At 53.7% G+C, this 18851-nt stretch overlaps 4 protein-coding genes across 4 annotated transcripts; 3 read left to right on the top strand and 1 right to left on the bottom strand.

Annotated features, from left to right (window-relative positions):
• Nucleotides 1-4935: 4935 nt before the first annotated feature.
• J4E78_006965 (uncharacterized protein) lies at nucleotides 4936-6672 on the top strand (the record flags this gene model as incomplete). The annotated part of the gene is made up of 1 exon (XM_049367575.1): nucleotides 4936-6672. One exon carries the CDS (start codon nucleotides 4936-4938, stop codon nucleotides 6670-6672), a length of 1737 nt encoding a protein of 578 aa, XP_049220545.1.
• Nucleotides 6673-8440: 1768 nt separating this feature from the next.
• J4E78_006964 (uncharacterized protein) lies at nucleotides 8441-10369 on the bottom strand (the record flags this gene model as incomplete). The annotated part of the gene is made up of 2 exons (XM_049367574.1): nucleotides 8441-8649; nucleotides 8704-10369. The coding sequence occupies 2 exons, from the start codon at nucleotides 10367-10369 to the stop codon at nucleotides 8441-8443; spliced, it is 1875 nt and encodes a 624-aa protein (XP_049220544.1).
• A 615-nt stretch (nucleotides 10370-10984) lies between these two features.
• Nucleotides 10985-13322, top strand: J4E78_006963 (uncharacterized protein; the record flags this gene model as incomplete). Its single annotated transcript, XM_049367573.1, has 6 exons — nucleotides 10985-11057; nucleotides 11110-11234; nucleotides 11285-12186; nucleotides 12234-12569; nucleotides 12616-13246; nucleotides 13296-13322. The coding sequence occupies 6 exons, from the start codon at nucleotides 10985-10987 to the stop codon at nucleotides 13320-13322; spliced, it is 2094 nt and encodes a 697-aa protein (XP_049220543.1).
• Nucleotides 13323-16252: 2930 nt separating this feature from the next.
• Nucleotides 16253-18240, top strand: ATP2 (atp2, beta subunit of the F1 sector of mitochondrial F1F0 ATP synthase; the record flags this gene model as incomplete). Its single annotated transcript, XM_049367572.1, has 8 exons — nucleotides 16253-16263; nucleotides 16330-16495; nucleotides 16606-16692; nucleotides 16746-17105; nucleotides 17155-17363; nucleotides 17415-17482; nucleotides 17539-18111; nucleotides 18161-18240. The coding sequence occupies 8 exons, from the start codon at nucleotides 16253-16255 to the stop codon at nucleotides 18238-18240; spliced, it is 1554 nt and encodes a 517-aa protein (XP_049220542.1).
• Between the last annotated feature and the right edge of the window lie 611 nt (nucleotides 18241-18851).

The raw sequence follows: 18851 nt of genomic DNA, 5'->3' as shown, positions 1-18851 counted from the left end.
TACGATTTCGATCCACAAAAGAGCCTGAGAACCTCCGGGCGCCATAATAGGCGTTCTGGACGACACATCAAATTGATCGTGTTTCGTCCGTGGGGTGGAATAACAACCAAGTGCCGGGCTTGTCGCGGGTAGCAGGAAGCAGTTGGCTGTAAGCGACGAGTACCACCGCAACGAGGGCAATCCCTTGCGAATATACTTTACAAATCGGGCTGCAACACCTTGTAAAGGGCTGTCATATCCATCGTTAATCGGCCCTGCATAGAGTCATGTTCAGCCTCCGCGGACACTAATCGTCATGTGTACATGTACCTGTACATCCATCTCGTGGGTCCCCATCTTGAAGGAGAACGGCGCATCTCCGCCCTACTATTCCCGCTGTTACATCCAGCCCATGCTCCATCGTCGTCAGCCTCTGCTACGCTTAGGGAAAACGACCTTCGTCTACGGCACGACTTCGGTCTAGTCCATGAGATCTTTTCCACTTGTGCTCCGGCTTGTCGGTCGCCTCCGCGCCGACATCGCGAACCGCGGACCCGACAATTTCACAAGGTTTCGACGTGCGCTTGGTACAAGGCTGGTAGTGCAAGGTTGCGGAGACGGTGTAGACGTAGCCTATTTCGAAAAAAGCATCTAACGTCCATAATCTCCGTGTCTGTATCCGTCAAAAAGACTATTTTGATATCGCATGGCTAACGATGCGATGCCTATGCGATCCGCTTGCCGTGCCGGGTAGCTCCCCATTCAGTAGTCCCGGAGGCCTGCCCGCAGCAGGCGAACGGATGCTTGGCGGCCAAAGCTTAACGCTTACGTTGACGCTAGAATCGCGCATTTTAGCCGCCTCGCCGCCCACAGATGGGTCGAGATTCTAGGCGTGCAGCCGATGGCTTAGAGAGGATGTGGCATGAGCAAGCGAAGGTTAGCAGGCTGAAATGGGTGGCAGTGACGATCGAACAGGCGCGTCGGAACGAAACACGGTGAAGAGATTTCGGATAGCGGGTAGTAAGCATAGCGGGAGTAATACCATTTGCGGCTCTCGCGTTGAAGTTGTTGTACTGTATGGAAGCAGCCTTGGGAACCTGACATCCCGTGAAGCATACGACGGTCCTAATGTTTTCAATCGTAATAGCAAGACGTACTCTGGAGCATACGCCGGGAGTCTGACTGCTCTAGTTGCAACTTTGCACGGCTAGAACTGTCAATAGCCTCCAGGGCGTTCGTATACAGTGGTTGCTGCTAACAATGTATTGCCGTAGTGCACGACGCAGGAGAAAGTGGGAAGTGGGGAAAAACCTATTCATGTGTTCCAGCTTGTCAAAAGGTCCTTTCCTTGGAAGACGGAAGCTCCGCTTACAACCTGGACGCGTCCTGCACCAGTACGCGCGCTAGATACGTTTCAGTGTCGAGCGTCGAGAACTTTGCGCGGAAACGTAAGAGGCGTCTGCTTAGGGTTGCAGAATCACCTGAGTGGCTGGCGGCGCGTCCGCGATAACGGTATCGTGCCCATGGGAATGCTGCAGATTGTCAGCACCAGCGACAGGGTGTAATTCCTCGCGTGTGGGAAGAGAGGGGTAAGAATCCTATGTACTGAGTACTTGCCATGCGGCTACTTTATACCATAGCCACTTATCTGCTTGTTGCTGGGACCGTTGAGTTCGTGTCGTGCCGTTGAGCCAACAATCACACCACCTGGAGGCTCAATGTAGAAACGGCGTCCGTCTCGAGGCAGCATGGCAGGCTACAGGGGACCTGGTCCGTGACGACGATGGGCAGGGGCAGGCGACAGAATTGGGTGCGCAGATATTGGCAGATGGATATGCATCGAAGGTTGTGTTGCACCTGGGGAGGTTGTGTGGTTCGAGAGTTGGTGTCGGGCAACGCTGACCTATTCGTGGGTTTGGACAAGCGAACGATTGCGAATACAGTGCATATACGGCGGTTTCTCTTCGTCAGAGCGCCGCATACCGAATGATTGGATGTGCGCTTGGCCTCATCGCTGCGTTGGATAGATGGCGTATACACCACCTGTATAGTCAGCCATGGCACAACTGTGCCACAACATGAGCCGCTTGACGTCTCTAGCGACAGCAAGATGATGAAACGCAGCACAACAGTGGGAGAAGACTAAACATCTTGGAGTCTACATTGCCGTTAGGTCTCCCACTTTGCATGTTTTCATCTCGATGTAGTCTGCAAACGTGTTTAATTTTTGGTTGTCGTCTGGGGTGTCAAGAGGTTACTGGTATGAGAGCTTCTTGTATCGCAGCTGGCGTCATCAAGCTTGAGCATACCGATGGCCTCAGATAAGGCCAGTTAGACACAAGGTTGTCACCACTTCCACATGTCGTGAAACGAACAGTTGTTCAACGACACCAGCTGAGTAACTCAAGCCATTACAGCACGCTGTAACGTACCACATTCTCCCCTGATACGTAGCACTCGTAAACGCATTAAGACTGATCTTTCTTCAAGTAGAACCGTGAAGATCTTGGCCAGGTTATGCGTTAGTGTGCGGCATTATAGCGAGATGATGTATACCTCAACCATCATGTACAAGGCAATATACGCGTACATGGAAAGTCAAGAGAATCTGGGAACGTGGCCGTCTGCAATCAAAAGCGTTTGTCGCATATTCCTGCCCACTTTCAGTGGGGTCTGCGTACTAGTCGGGTTACTGCAAAGTATTCCATGGTTGGATTGATATGTAAAGAACGGTACGGAAGCGCTATCTTATCAAGCGACTATCTACCCGCAGGACCGACTGCACAAGTTGACCGAAGTCTTGATGCTCGCAACGGGGAAGTTCGTTTCTTCTGATCTGCACCTAGGTATGCTGTTACCCAAATGTCTACACCGTATCTATTTTGTCAGCACGAAGCCCTAGCATACGGCCCGCCCATGCCTTTATGGTACGGTTTCCCTAGGTGCAAGACAGAAGAAACGATTTGTCCATGGTACGGTCTGTTTGACGGGGTCTCTCATGTCCTGCCGCAGGATCGCCTGCAGGGGAAGATTGTTCCTCTATCTGGTCTGGTGCTAGGTAGATGCCCTGGTGTATAATGGCTTTTGCTATAGCACGGCGCAACATGGGATGCTGCACAAGCAGAGACGTGGAAAAGTTTGCATGCCATCCACGTCTGTTGCAGATGTTAGTTCTTTCGACATACAGGAAGCACCGGATGTAAGACCGTGCATAGATTCGAAGCATCGTAGAACAAAGTCGATAGTCGACGGTTTGGGCGACTGTTCGATAGGTGTGCTTCTGCTGCTAGGGTGGCTTGGCAGGTGTTCGGCTTGTACGGTGAGTATCATAGCGACAAGCAGCCAATGGCCAAATATCCGCAAAGCCACGCGGAAGCCCGGCCGTGCAAAAGCATCATCAAGGGCAGCAAAGATTTGCATCAGTTCGGCGGATTCTATTTGGATATGCGACACAGAAGTCAGGTCGTTTCGCAATATTGCACTTTGTGATACAGATGTTTGGGGTCAAGTTGGTGTGGTGTCATCGAGTGGGATATGGCGACTTGAGTAGTTGCATTCCGAGAAACCCAGCGGTGTGCTCCGTCGCCACTGGGAGCGGGGGCTAAAGACTAAATCCTGGGGTTTAACAGGGCGAATGACGGCAGCGTCGCAACAGGTCACAGATGGATGCGTGTTGCGGCAGGCTGCGTCCGACGACGGTGGTGAAATTTGCAACTGATTATCACAAACTTTACAGACAGGTCGACAGGCATGGACAGCAGGTGCAGCTGGACGTGCGCTGGAGGTAGCCTGGGGCCCGGGATGCCTGAGTGGACGATCAGGCGTGGAAGGTTTGTGGCAGGCAGGCGGTCGGTGGCACCATTCGAGGCGTGTGGACAGGCGCCCAGATGGCAGCTTGGCTTGGCTCGGTCTGCCGGATGCGACTCCGCGAGAGGCCAAGTCGAGGGCTGGCGTGGATCTGAGGCGTGCATGGTGGACAGGCCTCGACGCAATGGCGCAGGATGATTCGCATGCAGGCCTGGGACACGATGCAGTGTTTTGATTGAGCACAACGGCGCGGTCGCACAGCAAGCCGACTCCAGCCGCTGTCAGAGTCTAGAGAGTGCAGGGTGAAGAATCTGCAGCTAACGGGGCGTGCGCTGGAAGTTCAGGTACATCTCCCGCGGTGGACCGCACGGGTTTCGCAGTGCAAGTGGGAGAATAGACAATTCACTACGCCGGCAGAGTGGAGTTTGAAAAATTGAGGCATAATGGGTAGCGCCGAGCCCAGTGCGCTGGGGCGTCGGACAGCTGTGGATCGGCCTGGGTAGCCGGGCGGGCGAGGCAGCGCTGTCATGGCATCGATGTACCTCTACACAGGCGCCCGCTCCGGCTCTGGGTGGTGTCGTTCGCATGGGCAGGGATTATTCGACGTTGGTTAGCAGCCAGCAGCCTTAGACTGCGGCGAACCTCAGTGGGGTGTTGCTAAGAGAAATACCGCCTCTACTCACCAGTCCCCATAACCCACCTCCTCCCTCCTCCGCACCCCGCTTGCCTGCCTCACTACTCCCCTCACCACCCGTCCAGCTCGCCCATCCCACTCCAAGCCTGCAGCAGCTGTGGTCTCATCGTCCCAAGCTGCCCCTGACGCGTCTCCCCGCCCGCCGACCGCTCCGGTGCGCAGCCTGGCTCGCGCGCGTCTCATTGGCCCATAGCCGGTCGTGCCCATCACTTACGCAGCGCTGACCTGCACCCTTGGTTTTGCGAGCAGACCCCTCACCAGCAGTGGCCACGACCGCCTGCACCCACACACTGTTCCCAGTCCATCGTAGCCTTATAGTCCCAGACTGTCGCTTCCTCTGACCCACGGGTTGTCTCTGTCCTCGCATCATCTCCCTCACTGCCCACTCTCGTTTAACCCAAGATCGCCCGCGGGACCCCGTAGGCCCACAATTCTTACCCAGACGTCTGCCCACCATGGACACGATGCAGAACTTCAACACCTTTGTCAATCCCCAGGACCTCGAAAACCACGGCGACTTCCAGGACTCCTTCTGGCAGATGCGCATTGATCCCAACGCCTTCCAGTCGTACGATGCCGTTGGCGTCCTACCTGGCACAAGCGAGCGCTCAAGCCGGAAACAGGACTCGGCCCTCGACCTGACGTCCTTCTCCAGCCAAGGCTACCCGTGCATCAAGACCGAGGACGAATTCAGCAACTTCGTCAACACGGCCCAGTCGACACCCACTTCCAACACACCCTCGCCCCACGACCAATTCATCTTCAGCAATGCCAACTCACCAGGCGAGTACAACCGGGACCAGAGCCAGACCAGCTCTCCGGAGACATGCAATGAATCCCTTACCAACGACAGCTGGCCTGCAATCCACATCCCCCAGGCCCTCGAGCAGGCCAAGGTCTCTATCGCTCTTGATAAGAACAAGAACCGGGCCGAAACGCAAATCAAAACTACCGTGACCATGGACCCGCTCGCTTCGCATATCCAGTGGATTCGCTTCCCCCGCCAGAATCTCGCCAAACCAAAGCAGATGGCCAGCACCGAGGAGGTTGAGGCCAACGAGAAGAACAACTCCACTGCCCGCTTACAGCTGACTCTTGTTCTGGCAACCGCCGTTGAGAAGCCAGAAGGACTGGAACGCGCCTTCCGCCGTGCCCGTGGCGAGGAGCCCACGCCAAGGCGCCCACGTGGCGTCGCCATCACAGACATCGCCAAAGACGACCGGTGCCACCCCCAAAATGGCGGCGCTGTCATCATCTGCGAAGGCTGCAAGGAACGCGAAGCCAAAAGATTCAACCGCAAGAAGAAGCGCGAGGCTGACGATGAGAAAGAGTGGTCCAACTACGAGGACGACCGCATCATCATGATTAACGAGAAGGAGTTCAAGAGATGGCAGGACAACGATAACTCCGACTTCTCTATGAACGCCAAGAAAGTCGAGTTCGTCATGCGCATAACGTGCTACTGCAGACATCAAGAAGACAAGTCCCCCGTCGGCTACAGGGTCATCTTCACCTTCAAGGACGCCAACGAGAGCGTACTCGCTCAGGAAGTCTCCGAGATTGTACAGATCACAGATGACCACAAGAACAAGGAAAGTCCCTCAGAGGCCCTGAGCTCTTTGACTATTCCCACTGGGCCACATGAGAACATGCTCCCCCAGTACACAATTCCCATGTCAGAATACTCTCCGACCGTCTGCAGCAGCCAGTACTCATTACCCACGACGCCCATTGTCCCACAAGCTCCCGGATTGCCACACTCACAGAGCATGTTTTTCCCACGGGACGCACAGTACCCTCGGATGATGAACCCTACCCCTGCGAGTCAAGCTCCAAACCAAGGCAACATGAACTTTTACGGTACTGCCATGCCTGCGCCCTCACCTACTCAGCAGTACGCCTCGCACCAGCGCGGCCAGAGCTACTTCTCGCCAACGATGCTCAGTCCTACAGCAGACCAGATGTCAGCACAGGCTGGGTACGCCCTCCATCGCCCGCATTCTCTGGACAGCTTCCCACAGGCATACAACTTCCAATTCTCGGCACAGCAATCGTATCCTCAGATGTACTCATCCCAACCGCCATCACGCGCCACCTCCCGGCCAGCATCGCCAACTTGGGACCAAGGGCGGGGCGCCAAGAAGATGCGCGCTCAACCTGGCTTCATGCTGTATGAAGACTTTGAGGAATGAACTTCTGACGATACGAAAGCACGAATTACGACAACAAATATGGGGCTATGTATAGCGGGCATCTGGGTGGCGTTTTGGGGTTCTGGATATCTACGTTTGATGATGATTTTGGTGGGATGGTTCTCTGGTACGAACAACATTGGCTTCGGCCACTTTGATTCTGGAAAAAAAGCCTGCCTCGCTCGAAATCTCATTTGTATTCTTCTTCGCTGTCGAGGGTCGTTCTTACAGGCGAGGCGATACTATCCGCCATAGACTTTGCTCGGTTACTACCACTTTAATCACTAGACCAAATCCTCTTACACTGCTAGATCCCTCGCAAGGACTAGCAGGTTCAACAATCTCTCGCTACAAGCATACAACCTGAACTTCGTGGATTGTCCCCAAATAATACTGTGATGTTATACAGTCAACGCTCACTTTTCTGCGTGCTGGAACAGAGGCTCATGTATTCCTCAGAGGTGCACACAACCAATCCTGTAGACAACAAAAGACCCTCGTAGTCTGCAAACCGTGGGTGCTCAGCTCCTGCGTGAAGACAACTAGTGCCGTATACGTCTACCGCATCTTCCCACTACAAATTGATGACATTGATAACCCTGCTGCAATGGATAAGGTCCGCTGCAGCATCGTCGTTCCAAGAGGCGGCCAAGCTACGGAAGTTAATCTATGATAGATTAGAAGGGCGTGGGATGCGCACTGCAGCGTCGATAAGACAAGACCGTTTAGCAGGGCCATAGGACACACACGCCGCAGGTACCCGAGCATGACCGTATAGTGCGCTCCCGGCACTAATCATGGCTCCGGCTCGTGTTGCGTTCTGTAGAAAATCTTGGCTATTATCAATACTCTCATCCAGCTAGGAGTATACATTATGTTCGAAACTGTATAGTTGTCAAGTGATAATACCGTGTATGCAGCAAACAGGACACAGATTCCAGCAACTCCTGGTACTGATGTGCAATCCACTGATAGCAACAGCAAGGAACGCAAACCACGACCTAGACCTTCCCTCTCCCATTCGACACTCCACTTCGGGCGTACGGAAACAGGGTCGTCCAAACAAACTTTCCAGAGGCGTTTATGCATGTCAGAACTCCAGATCGTGCGTTTCTGTAATATACACTGCAGTATCTCATCGAAATCGAAAGGAAGCACATCATCCATCTCATTTGCATTGTGTCGTACGGAATAACTATAAGTTGTGTGACCACCAACACGCTGTTCGTTGCATTCATCCAAGACCTTCCTGTTTCGCATTACCAGTGCCAGAATAGCCGAATGAGCCGGAAAAGAGAACGCCAAACGCCAAATTGAACTCCGAGAAAAAATCTGGAAAGGTGTAACATTATTGTGGATGGGCTGGAAGACGCGAGGAAGTAAGGAAATGCAAATGGTTCATGCAGCATCGGGAAAGGGAGACGGAGGAGAACGATGGGTGCCCGCTCAGGACCAGACACCTTCTAGAGCACCGGGATGCATATCCAGTCGGGAGAGATGCAACGGCCCGAAGCCGCGCCTGCTTGCGTATAAGCCGGGCCAGCTATATCACGCAGGAAGCATCCGGACATGTATGCACGGCACGGTACGTCTCTCCCCGCCACTGGGCACACGGCAAGCAGGCTACAAAGTACGCCCCGCATGGCAGCACATCAACTACTGCAGACCCCTCGTGTCTTCTGTAGCGCTTTTGCGACGGCTTGTACAGGATGAGAAGGGGAGGGGCCGGCGCGAGCGATCGATCCTCGTGGGAACACGACGTTGTAGGCTAAAAGCCTGCAGCACTAGCCTTCCTGTATTCCTGAAAGTTGCTAGCGATGGTTGGGTCTTCTTGACTGCGCAGCTCTTCCTCCCAGCGCTCTTCTTCCTGCGCGTGGGCGGCTTCGAAGGCGGCGGATTGGCCGCGGTGGAAGTACAGGGGTGCGCGTTTGAGGAGGGCGACGTCTTGCGTGACGAGGATGTGCTTGACGCTTGAGCCTGGGGGATTTGTTAGTCAGCTCAATCTATTGTCGAGGCAGGAGGTAAGCTTACCGGGTGTCTCATATTTGGCTTGCAAGAGAAGCTGGTCCACGACGTGTCGTAGCCCGCGGGCGCCTGTGCCCATCCTACTTGCTTTGCGTGCGATTTCGCGAAGCGCGCCGTTTGTGAAGCGTAGCTCGATGTTCCTGAGGTACGATTTGTGCTCTTCTTGTCTTATCAGGCTGTCTTTGGGCTCGGTGAGAACGCGGACAAGAGCTTCTTCGTCCAGAGCTGCTACTGCGCAGACCGTGGGTATGCGGCCTATGAGTTCGGGTATCATGCCAAACTTCTGCAAATCTGCTGGTTGCACATGGTCAAGTACATTAACCTTCTCTTCCCGTTGAACCTGTCTAACACCAAATGGGTTCGGGACCTCGTTCTTGGGCGGTACGAAGAAAGGGGAGTCTTTCTTGAAGGACTCAGCTTCCACACCTGTCAGCATAACACCATCGGCGGCGGCATGTGCGTTCGATGACCGTATCGAGGCCCCGAAACCCATACTGCCCTTGGACTTCCTGTCCAAGATGATCTTGTGTAGGCTCGAAAAGGCGCCAGTGCAAATGAAGAGTATGTTGTCAGTTCGGATGTTGAAGACCTCGCCTTTGTTTCCGCCAGGCCCAGGAGGCTGAGGACCACCAGGCATTCCACCGGGCCTGTTCGCGCTCTTCTCCGGTTTGGCTTGCACCTGTACGGTTGTGCCCTCGATGATCTTCAGCAGCGCCTGCTGAACACCTTCGCCGCCGACATCCTTGCCGTATGACATCTTGGACCCTGCGATCTTGTCGATCTCGTCCAGAACAATAATGCCATGCTCGGTTGCGTCGATGTCATAGTTCGCGGCTGAGAAGAGACGAGCAACGCACGACTCGACGTCGTCCCCAATGTATCCTGCCTGTGTAAAGGTAGTGCAGTCCGACATGGAGATGGGTAGACCCAGCGTCTTGGCCAGTGTCTTGCACATCAACGTCTTTCCCACACCAGTAGGTCCAAGTATGAGCACATTAGACTTTTCTATCTGCAGCTGGTGCTCGCTGGTATCGAGTAAGGAGTCGGGGTCTGAGGAGGTGGACGAGGCTGGTTTGTAGGCAGGTGCTTCGCCGTAGGGTAGAGGGTCACTGTGACTGTGCAGTTCTACGGTGGACTGCTGGCCGGGGAACTCGTCTGCTCTGCTGCTCAGCGCCCGCATCATAAGAGGATGACGGTTGAAGTCGTCGATGATTGGATCAATATGAGATTTGGGGCTACCTTCTACAGGATGTCTGTACACGGATGCTCGCCTCTGAGCCTGCGCCTCGAGTCTAGCCTGCTCATGGTGCTGTCTCTTGATCTCTTGGATGCGGAGATGGTGCTCGTGGACAGCCACGCTCAAGACTATCTTTGCGCGATCCTGATCAACGACGAATTGATCGAGGTGCTGTCGCAGCACTTTGGGCGTGATGTGGCCTGCGCCCACATTGCTGGTGTTGCCCAGTGGACCGCGCGTGGGCTGGTCAGGCTCATAGAAAGACGAGAAGCCCTGGCCGCTGAAGTCGGAACGATTGAATCTAGACGATTTGCGCGTGTGCGACTGGGACAAGGGCGCGCGACGCGAGATGCTATAGAGGGCGAGGTAGGACGCGCGGGCCTGGGGCGAGACGGCAGCGGGAAGCGCCCTCCGGATCGTCTTGGACAGCAGCATCGTGGGAGAGGAGGCGCAGGGAAATCACACTACAAACTCAAAGACATCGAGGGCATCACGGGGGCTTTAATACAAAGTCGCGATGGCGCCGGCTGCGCTCGAGGCTTGGAAGTAACCGTGGTTGAGCCGCCGTGAGCTCCCCACGTTAGGCCAGAGATGCGGGGGAAGCTCTGTCCCCACGGTTCCCGATGCCGATAAGGGCCTTTGCCGCCGACGCGTGACCAGCGTGCTACTATCAGGTAGTCTACAACACCATGTAGTCGGCAAAGCGCCTCAGGGTCCGCTTCAATGGCATTTTAGACGCGGATGCCGGTTCCTGGCTCCGAATGAATTGTAGCGCAAATCCTTCCGACAGCACCCCAGCAGAGATACGCTGTTGGGACGTGGCGCGGGCGCGATGCCCGTTACAGCGTGCTCGGAGCTATGACGTTGATTGTTGGGTTGGCAACAACTTTTGGTTGAGCGCTGCCCTCAGCAATCGGGTTAGAGACCCCGCAAATTCGTGATCGTCTCTGCAATTCATCTGGCGGCCTGTCGCTGTGAAACCTGCATCCTCCCGCTGCCATATACTCTGGTAGCAAACCTCACAGCTCCTCCCACCTACCATCCCACACCATGGAGCTCAACAAGGCTTCCGCAAACTCGGCCCTGAGCGACGCCCCGGGGCAGGTCCCCAACGATGGCACTGGTACATATTGATGCCCAAATTATCTTATCAATTGACTGACCAATTCGTCCAGGCATCATTCAGATGGATGGCTACCTTGAGCCCTTCAAGGACGCGCTGAAGAGCCGCTTCTCCAAAGCTCAGAAGTGGATCAAGACCATTGACGAGACTGAGGGCGGTCTCGAGAAGTTCTCGCGGGCAAGCATCCCAACCGCCTTGGCAAGAGCGGTGTAGCTAACAGCGCCCAGGGTTACGAGAAGTTCGGCTTCAATGTCCAGTCCAACGGCGACGTCGTCTACCGCGAGTGGGCCCTGAATGCCCTGCGCGCCTACCTCATTGGTGATTTCAATGGCTGGGACCGCGATGCGACGCCCATGACCAAGAACGATTTCGGCGTCTTCGAGGTGACGATCCCTGGCCAGAACGGTCAGCCCACTATTCCCCACGACTCCAAGATCAAGGTCTCTTTCGTCGTCCCCAACGACCATGCGCGCCAGGAGCGCCTCCCCGCCTGGATCACCCGAGTGACCCAAGACCTCAACGTCTCCCCCGTATACGATGCCCGCTTCTGGAACCCTCCCCAGAAGTACGTCTGGAAGAACCAGCGGCCGCCCAAGCCCCAGAGCGCACGTATCTACGAAGCCCACGTTGGCATCTCCTCCCCCGAGCCCAAGGTAGCGACCTACAAGGAGTTCACCCGTGACATCCTCCCTCGCATCAAGCACCTGGGATACAACACTATACAATTGATGGCCGTCATGGAGCATGCGTACTACGCCAGTTTCGGATACCAGATCAACAGCTTCTTCGCTGCGAGCAGCCGCTACGGCTTTCCAGACGACCTGAAGGAGCTCATTGATACTGCGCACGGAATGGGCATTACCGTCTTGCTGGACATGGTGCACAGTCACGCATCTAAGAACGTGCTTGACGGTCTCAACATGTTCGACGGCAGTGACCACCTCTACTTCCACGAGGGCGCCAAGGGACGACACGAGCTGTGGGACAGCAGGCTGTTCAACTACGGTTCCCATGAGGTCATGCGCTTCTTGCTCAGCAACCTGCGCTTCTGGATGGAGGAGTACCGCTTCGACGGGTTCCGATTCGACGGAGTTACCAGCATGCTATACACCCACCACGGCATTGGAACGTGAGTATTTATCCGCTTCTAATGCTAGCAAAGACTAACGCACCCAGGGGCTTCTCGGGTGGTTACCACGAATACTTCGGTCCTTCGGTCGATGAGGAGGCAGTCGTGTACCTCATGATTGCCAACGAGTTACTGCACACACTCTACCCCGACTCCATCACAATTGCCGAAGACGTTTCCGGTATGCCTGGTCTTTGCGTGTCGCTCTCGTTAGGCGGAATAGGATTCGACTACCGATTAGCCATGGCTGTACCCGACCTCTACATCAAGTGGTTGAAGGAGAAGCAGGACATTGACTGGGACATGGGCGCACTCGTCTTCACTTTGACAAACCGAAGGCACGGCGAGAAGACCATTGCCTACGCGGAGAGTCACGATCAAGCGTATGTTAATATCCGGAGTTTAACCCTCAATACTGACATATCCTAGGCTGGTTGGAGACAAGACTCTGCTCTTCTGGCTTTGCGACGCGCAAATGTACACCAATATGTCGGTTCTTTCAGAGCTCACCCCTGTCATCAACCGCGGTTTGTCGCTGCATAAGCTGATCCGACTGATCACACACGGTTTGGGAGGTGAGGGCTATTTGAACTTTGAGGGTAACGAGTTTGGTCACCCTGAGTGGCTCGACTTCCCTCGCGAAGGCAACAACAACAGCTTCCACTACGCCCGCCGCCAATTCAACCTCCCAGATGACGAGCTCCTCCGCTACAGGTTCCTCAACGAGTTCGACAGCAAGATGCAGTGGACCGAGGAGAAGTACGGATGGCTCCACTCGCCTCAGGCCTACGTCAGCCTCAAGCACGAGGGTGACAAGGTCATCGTATTTGAGCGCGCTGGACTGCTGTGGATCTTCAACTTCCATCCCCAGGAGAGCTTCACCGACTACCGTGTTGGTGTTGAGCAGGAGGGCACTTACCGTATCGTTCTGAGTACAGACAGCAAGGCGTTCGGTGGCCATGGTAACGTAGACGAGACAACCAGGTTCTTCACCACACCATTTGCCTGGAACGAGAGGAAGAACTTCCTGCAGGTGTACATTCCTAGCAGGACTGCTATTGTAAGTGAGCCTCTTCATGAATCTGTGACACGTGCTAACCAATCAACAGGTGCTGGCGCTCGAGAGCACTTTGTAAGAAGTATGGCCGATGTCTAAGAGGCATGGTGGTGGATGTTAAATTGAAGGGTCAATATACCCAGCGAAATGATCGTGCCGCATAGTATGAATAGCGATTTATGTCTCGATAGATTAATAGAAGACATCTGCCGATCAACTTACGCTCTTGTGTTCTTCCGATCGATGACAAACTCATGTTCTAGCTGCATTGAGATTACTATATAAGCCTTTGGGTATCATCAAAATGGTGTCCAAGTTTGGTATAGCCCTCTTCCAGTATCAAAAAGGTTGTAAACAAGGAGTGAATGCAACATATCCTCGGCCGATAGGAACACTGGAGTTCTAGCTGCAAGCGACGCTTAGAGTGTACATCATCTTGTCCGTGCTTCACGTATTAACAAACACGTTAGCGAATACTCCCAGGCTATGTTTTGGCGGGAGGGTAAGTTTGGAGAAAACGGTGTGTATGATGTGACTGTCCTATATATTTCATTTAATCCGGCTATTTCTCATGTAACAAAGACCTGCGAGCTCTACTTGGGTGATTAGCGTTTGTACGTCATGAAAATGTCGGGTATCTCATCGAAGTATTGTTATATTTTTGCCCATGGGTCGAGTCCAGCTTGACACCAACCTTTTTGCCATGCAGAGTTCTTCTTTTTGCTGGTAGCGTTTGTGGTCGTCCTAGTTTAGTTGTGTCACTGTAGGTGAAGGTGAAAGTGAAGGCGACTCAGAGATGGCCTATCGATCCCGATCAGTGTCAAGTCTTGTACTGCCTAATCAAGAATTGATTAAATCCGATAAATACTCTATGCTTCTTGCTGTGTCTGTCGCTACCGTGCAGTGCGTGGTATATCAAAGCTTCTTCTAAGTTATCTCCTGTATCTTTCCTTTCATCGCCGGGTGTGAGCGATGTGGATCCAGATACCGCCAGGGTAACGGCTGCTAAGGTTGCGACTTGTATATACTGGGCTTATACAGTGACTATTGCGATTTCGCGAAGTCTTCGAGGACAACCCCATACACCCCATCAATGTCATTGTAGGCTAATCTGGTTGATAGTCGCCGCCGTGATGCCCTACCACCCGACTGACATCGCGCAACCATCCGACACCTCGCCCGGTCCCATACCGCACTCCAGGTTCTTCGCTTGACTACCAGAGCAGAACAAGTAACGAACCCTTTGCGCAAAAGAATGGAGAGGAGAGGAGAGGAGAGGAGAGGGAAAGAGAAGAAGGGAACTGGCATCTCGCCACGCGCAAAGGGATGGAATCTGGCCAGCACGATCAGGGCATCTCGCCGTGTGCACAGATGAATCACTTACGATCGGTGAAGGAGGGCGTCTCGCTTCACTCTTCGTCGTCATCGTCGTCCTCTTCATCCATAGCTGTCGGCTTCCTCTCGCGATTGACAGGAACCTTCGGTTGCCTGATCTTCGGCGCGTCTATATCTTGACGGACCCGTCACCTAGCCTGGTGCATGTTGCAGAGATACTCCTCCACCTTGCCCATCCAACCTCTACTCTTCTCGGTACATCTGACATCAGCGGTTCGATGTCGCCAAGCACACCCATCGGGCTTCGGTAGATATTCCTTGGTCTCCCTATCGTGCTTTCGCTTCGGCGCGTTCATAGGCTGACCTTGACGAAGACAGCCTTCGTGCGACAGGCAGACGAACATGAATCTCGCTACCACAATGGAAGGTGTAGAAGAAGAGCACTTACAATCTATGAAGCCTCGTGTCTCAAAATCTTACCCAACACGCAAAATCTACTTTGAAGTATACGTTGTGCGTTACGGTCACAACGTTGTAAGACAGGATGTGATGTAGACGCCCAGGGTATGTGTCCAGAGCATGGGAAGTATTCAGCTTCTCTGTCTACAAATTGACTGCGACCTTCTTTCCGCTGGTGCTGTCGTATCAGGTGCTCCAAAGACCCGCATCTCGACGTAATTGTGGCGGTTACAATATTATGCGTTGCAGTATACATTGGCGTCTTGAGTGGGCTACATTTTTTGACAGTGGGGCCTGGAGGTACTCACAGTCAAACCCATGAATTTGCGGTAACTTCTCGTACTGGTTTGGAGACTACGATCTGAGGGATGTATATTTGACATCATGGTTGTTGATCTCGAGAATTGGCGATCTGAGAGGGAAGACGATGGCAAAGGTAAGCGTGCCGCAGAAAGATAGGGACCTTCAATGACTAGATGGAATCTGGTGAGAACTTCATCGTCCCTATTAGTATGCCGTTCTGTGACGAGCTCTTGACCTAGCGATGATGATTCGGACTTGCCAGTAGCAGGATTGGCGATCCTGCTTGTTCGAGAGAGCCTGATTGTTTAATCGTGGTGTTGATTTTGGAAGTTGGAAGTCACTCGTCCGCGACAGGTTGTCACTATGGGAACTAATGTTGACTGTGTGAGTCAACGGTTGCGAGCATGTATCCCGATGTGCATCCTCGTTATTATCCCCAACCACGGAATGGTCGTCGAAGTCGGCCTTAGTTCGTAGCCTGTATTATAATATGCTGTACGCATGGATCGATACGGCCTTCCACGCACACCATGATTTGATCTATTGTACCACCATTTCGCTTCGTGGGGTGTGATCTCTAAGCGGCCGCTGAAGACGGTTGTTCAATCGGAGCGAATCGGAAGGCGTTTGTACGTCGTGGCGCCGACCAAGAAGGCATGCATGTAGAGGTAAGCTGCGATGCTCGGAGGGTAAGAGCGATTGCAATCGAAGTGTAAGAATAGAATCGCAACGTGCTTTGGAGATTGTGGGAAAATCGATCCTGGGGTTGTCTCGTTGCCGGATGCTAACCGCGTGGGCACTAGCCGCGCACGGATCTTTTGGCACGCCGCCTTCCTTTCGAGCTGTGAGAAGCTCTTTCCTCATCAACCCACCCTCTCTCCACTCACCAATCCGTCTACCACATATCTCACAATGCTGAAGAGGTAAGCCAAACGCCCAATGAGTTCAATTGACGATGAATTGAGATGGACTGACGCCTATTTCGACAGTGGGATCCAGCAGGCGCTCCGCGCTTCCATGCGCAGGCCGGCCATCCGCCGCAGCGCATTTTCGCCCATGAAGAAGAGCTTCGCCCCAGCTATGTCCACACGCTTCGCCAGCACCGATGCTACAAAGGACGGCAAGATTCACCAAGTGATAGGCGCTATCGTTGATGTCGGTCTTGCCTAATTCCTTTAAAAAAGTTTTCTGGTCAATGGTGGTGGAGTTTTGACTTCGCCATCAGCGATCGCATCCACACAATAGCCGCTGACAACCAATTGCAGGTCAAGTTCGACACCGAGCAGCTCCCTGCTATTCTCAACGCTGTCACAACCCAGAACGGTGACCAGAAGCTGATCCTCGAAGTCGCTGTAAGGACGCCAAGAATTGAAGAAGTGGGAACAGCATCACTGATTCAGCACAGCAACATTTGGGTGAGAACGTCGTCCGCTGCATTGCCATGGACGGTACCGAGGGTCTCGTCCGAGGTTCCAAGGCCACCGACACCGGTGCTCCCATCAAGATCCCCGTTGGTCACGGTACCCTTGGTCGTATCATGAACGTCACTGGTGACCCCATTGACGAGCGTGGTCCCATCAAGGCCACCAAGTACGCCCCCATTCACGCCGACCCCCCGGAGTTCACCGAGCAGTCCACCTCCGCTGAGGTCCTCGTCACCGGTATCAAGGTTGTCGACCTGTTGGCTCCTTACGCTCGTGGTGGAAAGATTGGTCTCTTCGGAGGTGCCGGTGTCGGAAAGACTGTGTTCATTCAGGAGTTGATCGTAAGGACACGGAATGCATGCAAGCTGAACATCAGCTAACGATGGGCAGAACAACATCGCCAAGGCCCACGGTGGTTTCTCCGTCTTCACTGGTGTCGGTGAGCGCACCCGTGAGGGTAACGATCTGTACCACGAGATGCAGGAGACTTCCGTCATTCAGCTTGACGGTGACTCCAAGGTCGCCCTTGTCTTCGGTCAGATGAACGAGCCCCCGGGTGCCCGTGCCCGTGTCGCCCTTACTGGTCTTACCGTTGCTGAGTAAGTTCTTGACCTACGACATGTACTTACGGCTGCTAATTTTTCTTTCAGATACTTCCGTGATGAAGAGGGTCAGGATGTGCTGCTCTTTATCGACAACATTTTCAGATTCACACAAGGTTCGTCGTCGCCGCTCGTCACGCATGTGTGTGGGACATTCACTGACTTTTTCCAGCCGGTTCCGAGGTGTCTGCTCTTCTCGGTCGTATCCCCTCTGCCGTCGGTTACCAGCCCACCCTCGCCATCGACATGGGTGTCATGCAGGAGCGTATTACCACCACCACCAAGGGATCTATTACCTCCGTCCAGGCCGTCTACGTGCCCGCTGACGATTTGACTGACCCTGCTCCCGCCACCACCTTCGCCCATTTGGACGCCACCACTGTCTTGTCCCGTGGTATCTCCGAGTTGGGTATCTACCCCGCCGTCGACCCTCTTGACTCCAAGTCCCGTATGTTGGACCCCCGTGTCATCGGTCAGGACCACTACGACACCGCCACCCGCGTCCAGCAGATTCTCCAGGAGTACAAGTCGCTCCAGGATATCATTGCCATTCTCGGTATGGACGAGTTGTCGGAAGCCGACAAGCTTACCGTCGAGCGTGCCCGTAAGATCCAGCGTTTCTTGAGCCAGCCTTTCGCTGTCGCCCAGGTCTTCACTGGTATCGAGGGCAAGCTTGTCGACCTCAAGGACACCATCCGCTCATTCAAGGCTATCTTGACTGGTGAGGGTGACGACCTTCCCGAGGGTAAGTTTGCCACATATCCGTTCTCACAGCGTTTGACTGACATTTCTAGGTGCTTTCTACATGGTCGGTGACTTCGAGTCAGCCCGCGCCAAGGGAGAGAAGATTCTTGCCGAGCTCGAGAAGTCATAGACGGACTTTCGTGGTGGGTGAAGAGTCGGCCAAAGTGTCTAGGGCAAATCGCTGGTAGTCTCACTTTGTACAAAAGATATACCTCCGAAACTGTGGGACTTTAGCGGGTGTCATGATGCGTGGCTTTCTGTAGCTTATCTTGCATGAAGAGACCGCTTTTTCTTGTTCGAAATATCTCCATTCTGATGTGCACGTGATTCTGACGATAAGCAAGTAGTTTGTAGTCTCGTAGCATGCTTCTCACCGGATTAGTTCCATACCAAACCGACTGGGTCTCAGATTGACAAGGCATTTTCTCATCTTCCAGACTCCATCAAGGGTGTTGCTAGGCCGTGTCACTGGCTACAACTCGTTCGGGCTCCTCCCAGGACTGGTTGCAGGTTGGAAGGAAGCAGCAGGCAAGATATCAAGATGCCGAAGTTGCAGACCAGATGGTAGGATACGTATCCACCAGAGGGCTCTATAGTAAAACTCAACAGGTACCCTGCAGTCTACATTGGTGTTAAAAACGAAACTTAGTAATTCCCTAATGCAGTGTAGACTACTGAGTTATTTACCACTGCCGTCCACTGTAAGAATAAGCCTATGGTTTGCTTGACTAGGCGAGAGAT

This window comes from Alternaria triticimaculans (genome assembly GCF_023758025.1).
Source record: "Alternaria triticimaculans strain BMP 0046 chromosome Unknown scaffold_10, whole genome shotgun sequence".
NCBI lineage: Eukaryota > Fungi > Ascomycota > Dothideomycetes > Pleosporales > Pleosporaceae > Alternaria > Alternaria triticimaculans.
The sequence above is the reverse complement of the archived record's forward strand: the minus strand, read 5'-3'. Positions and strand labels throughout refer to the sequence as shown.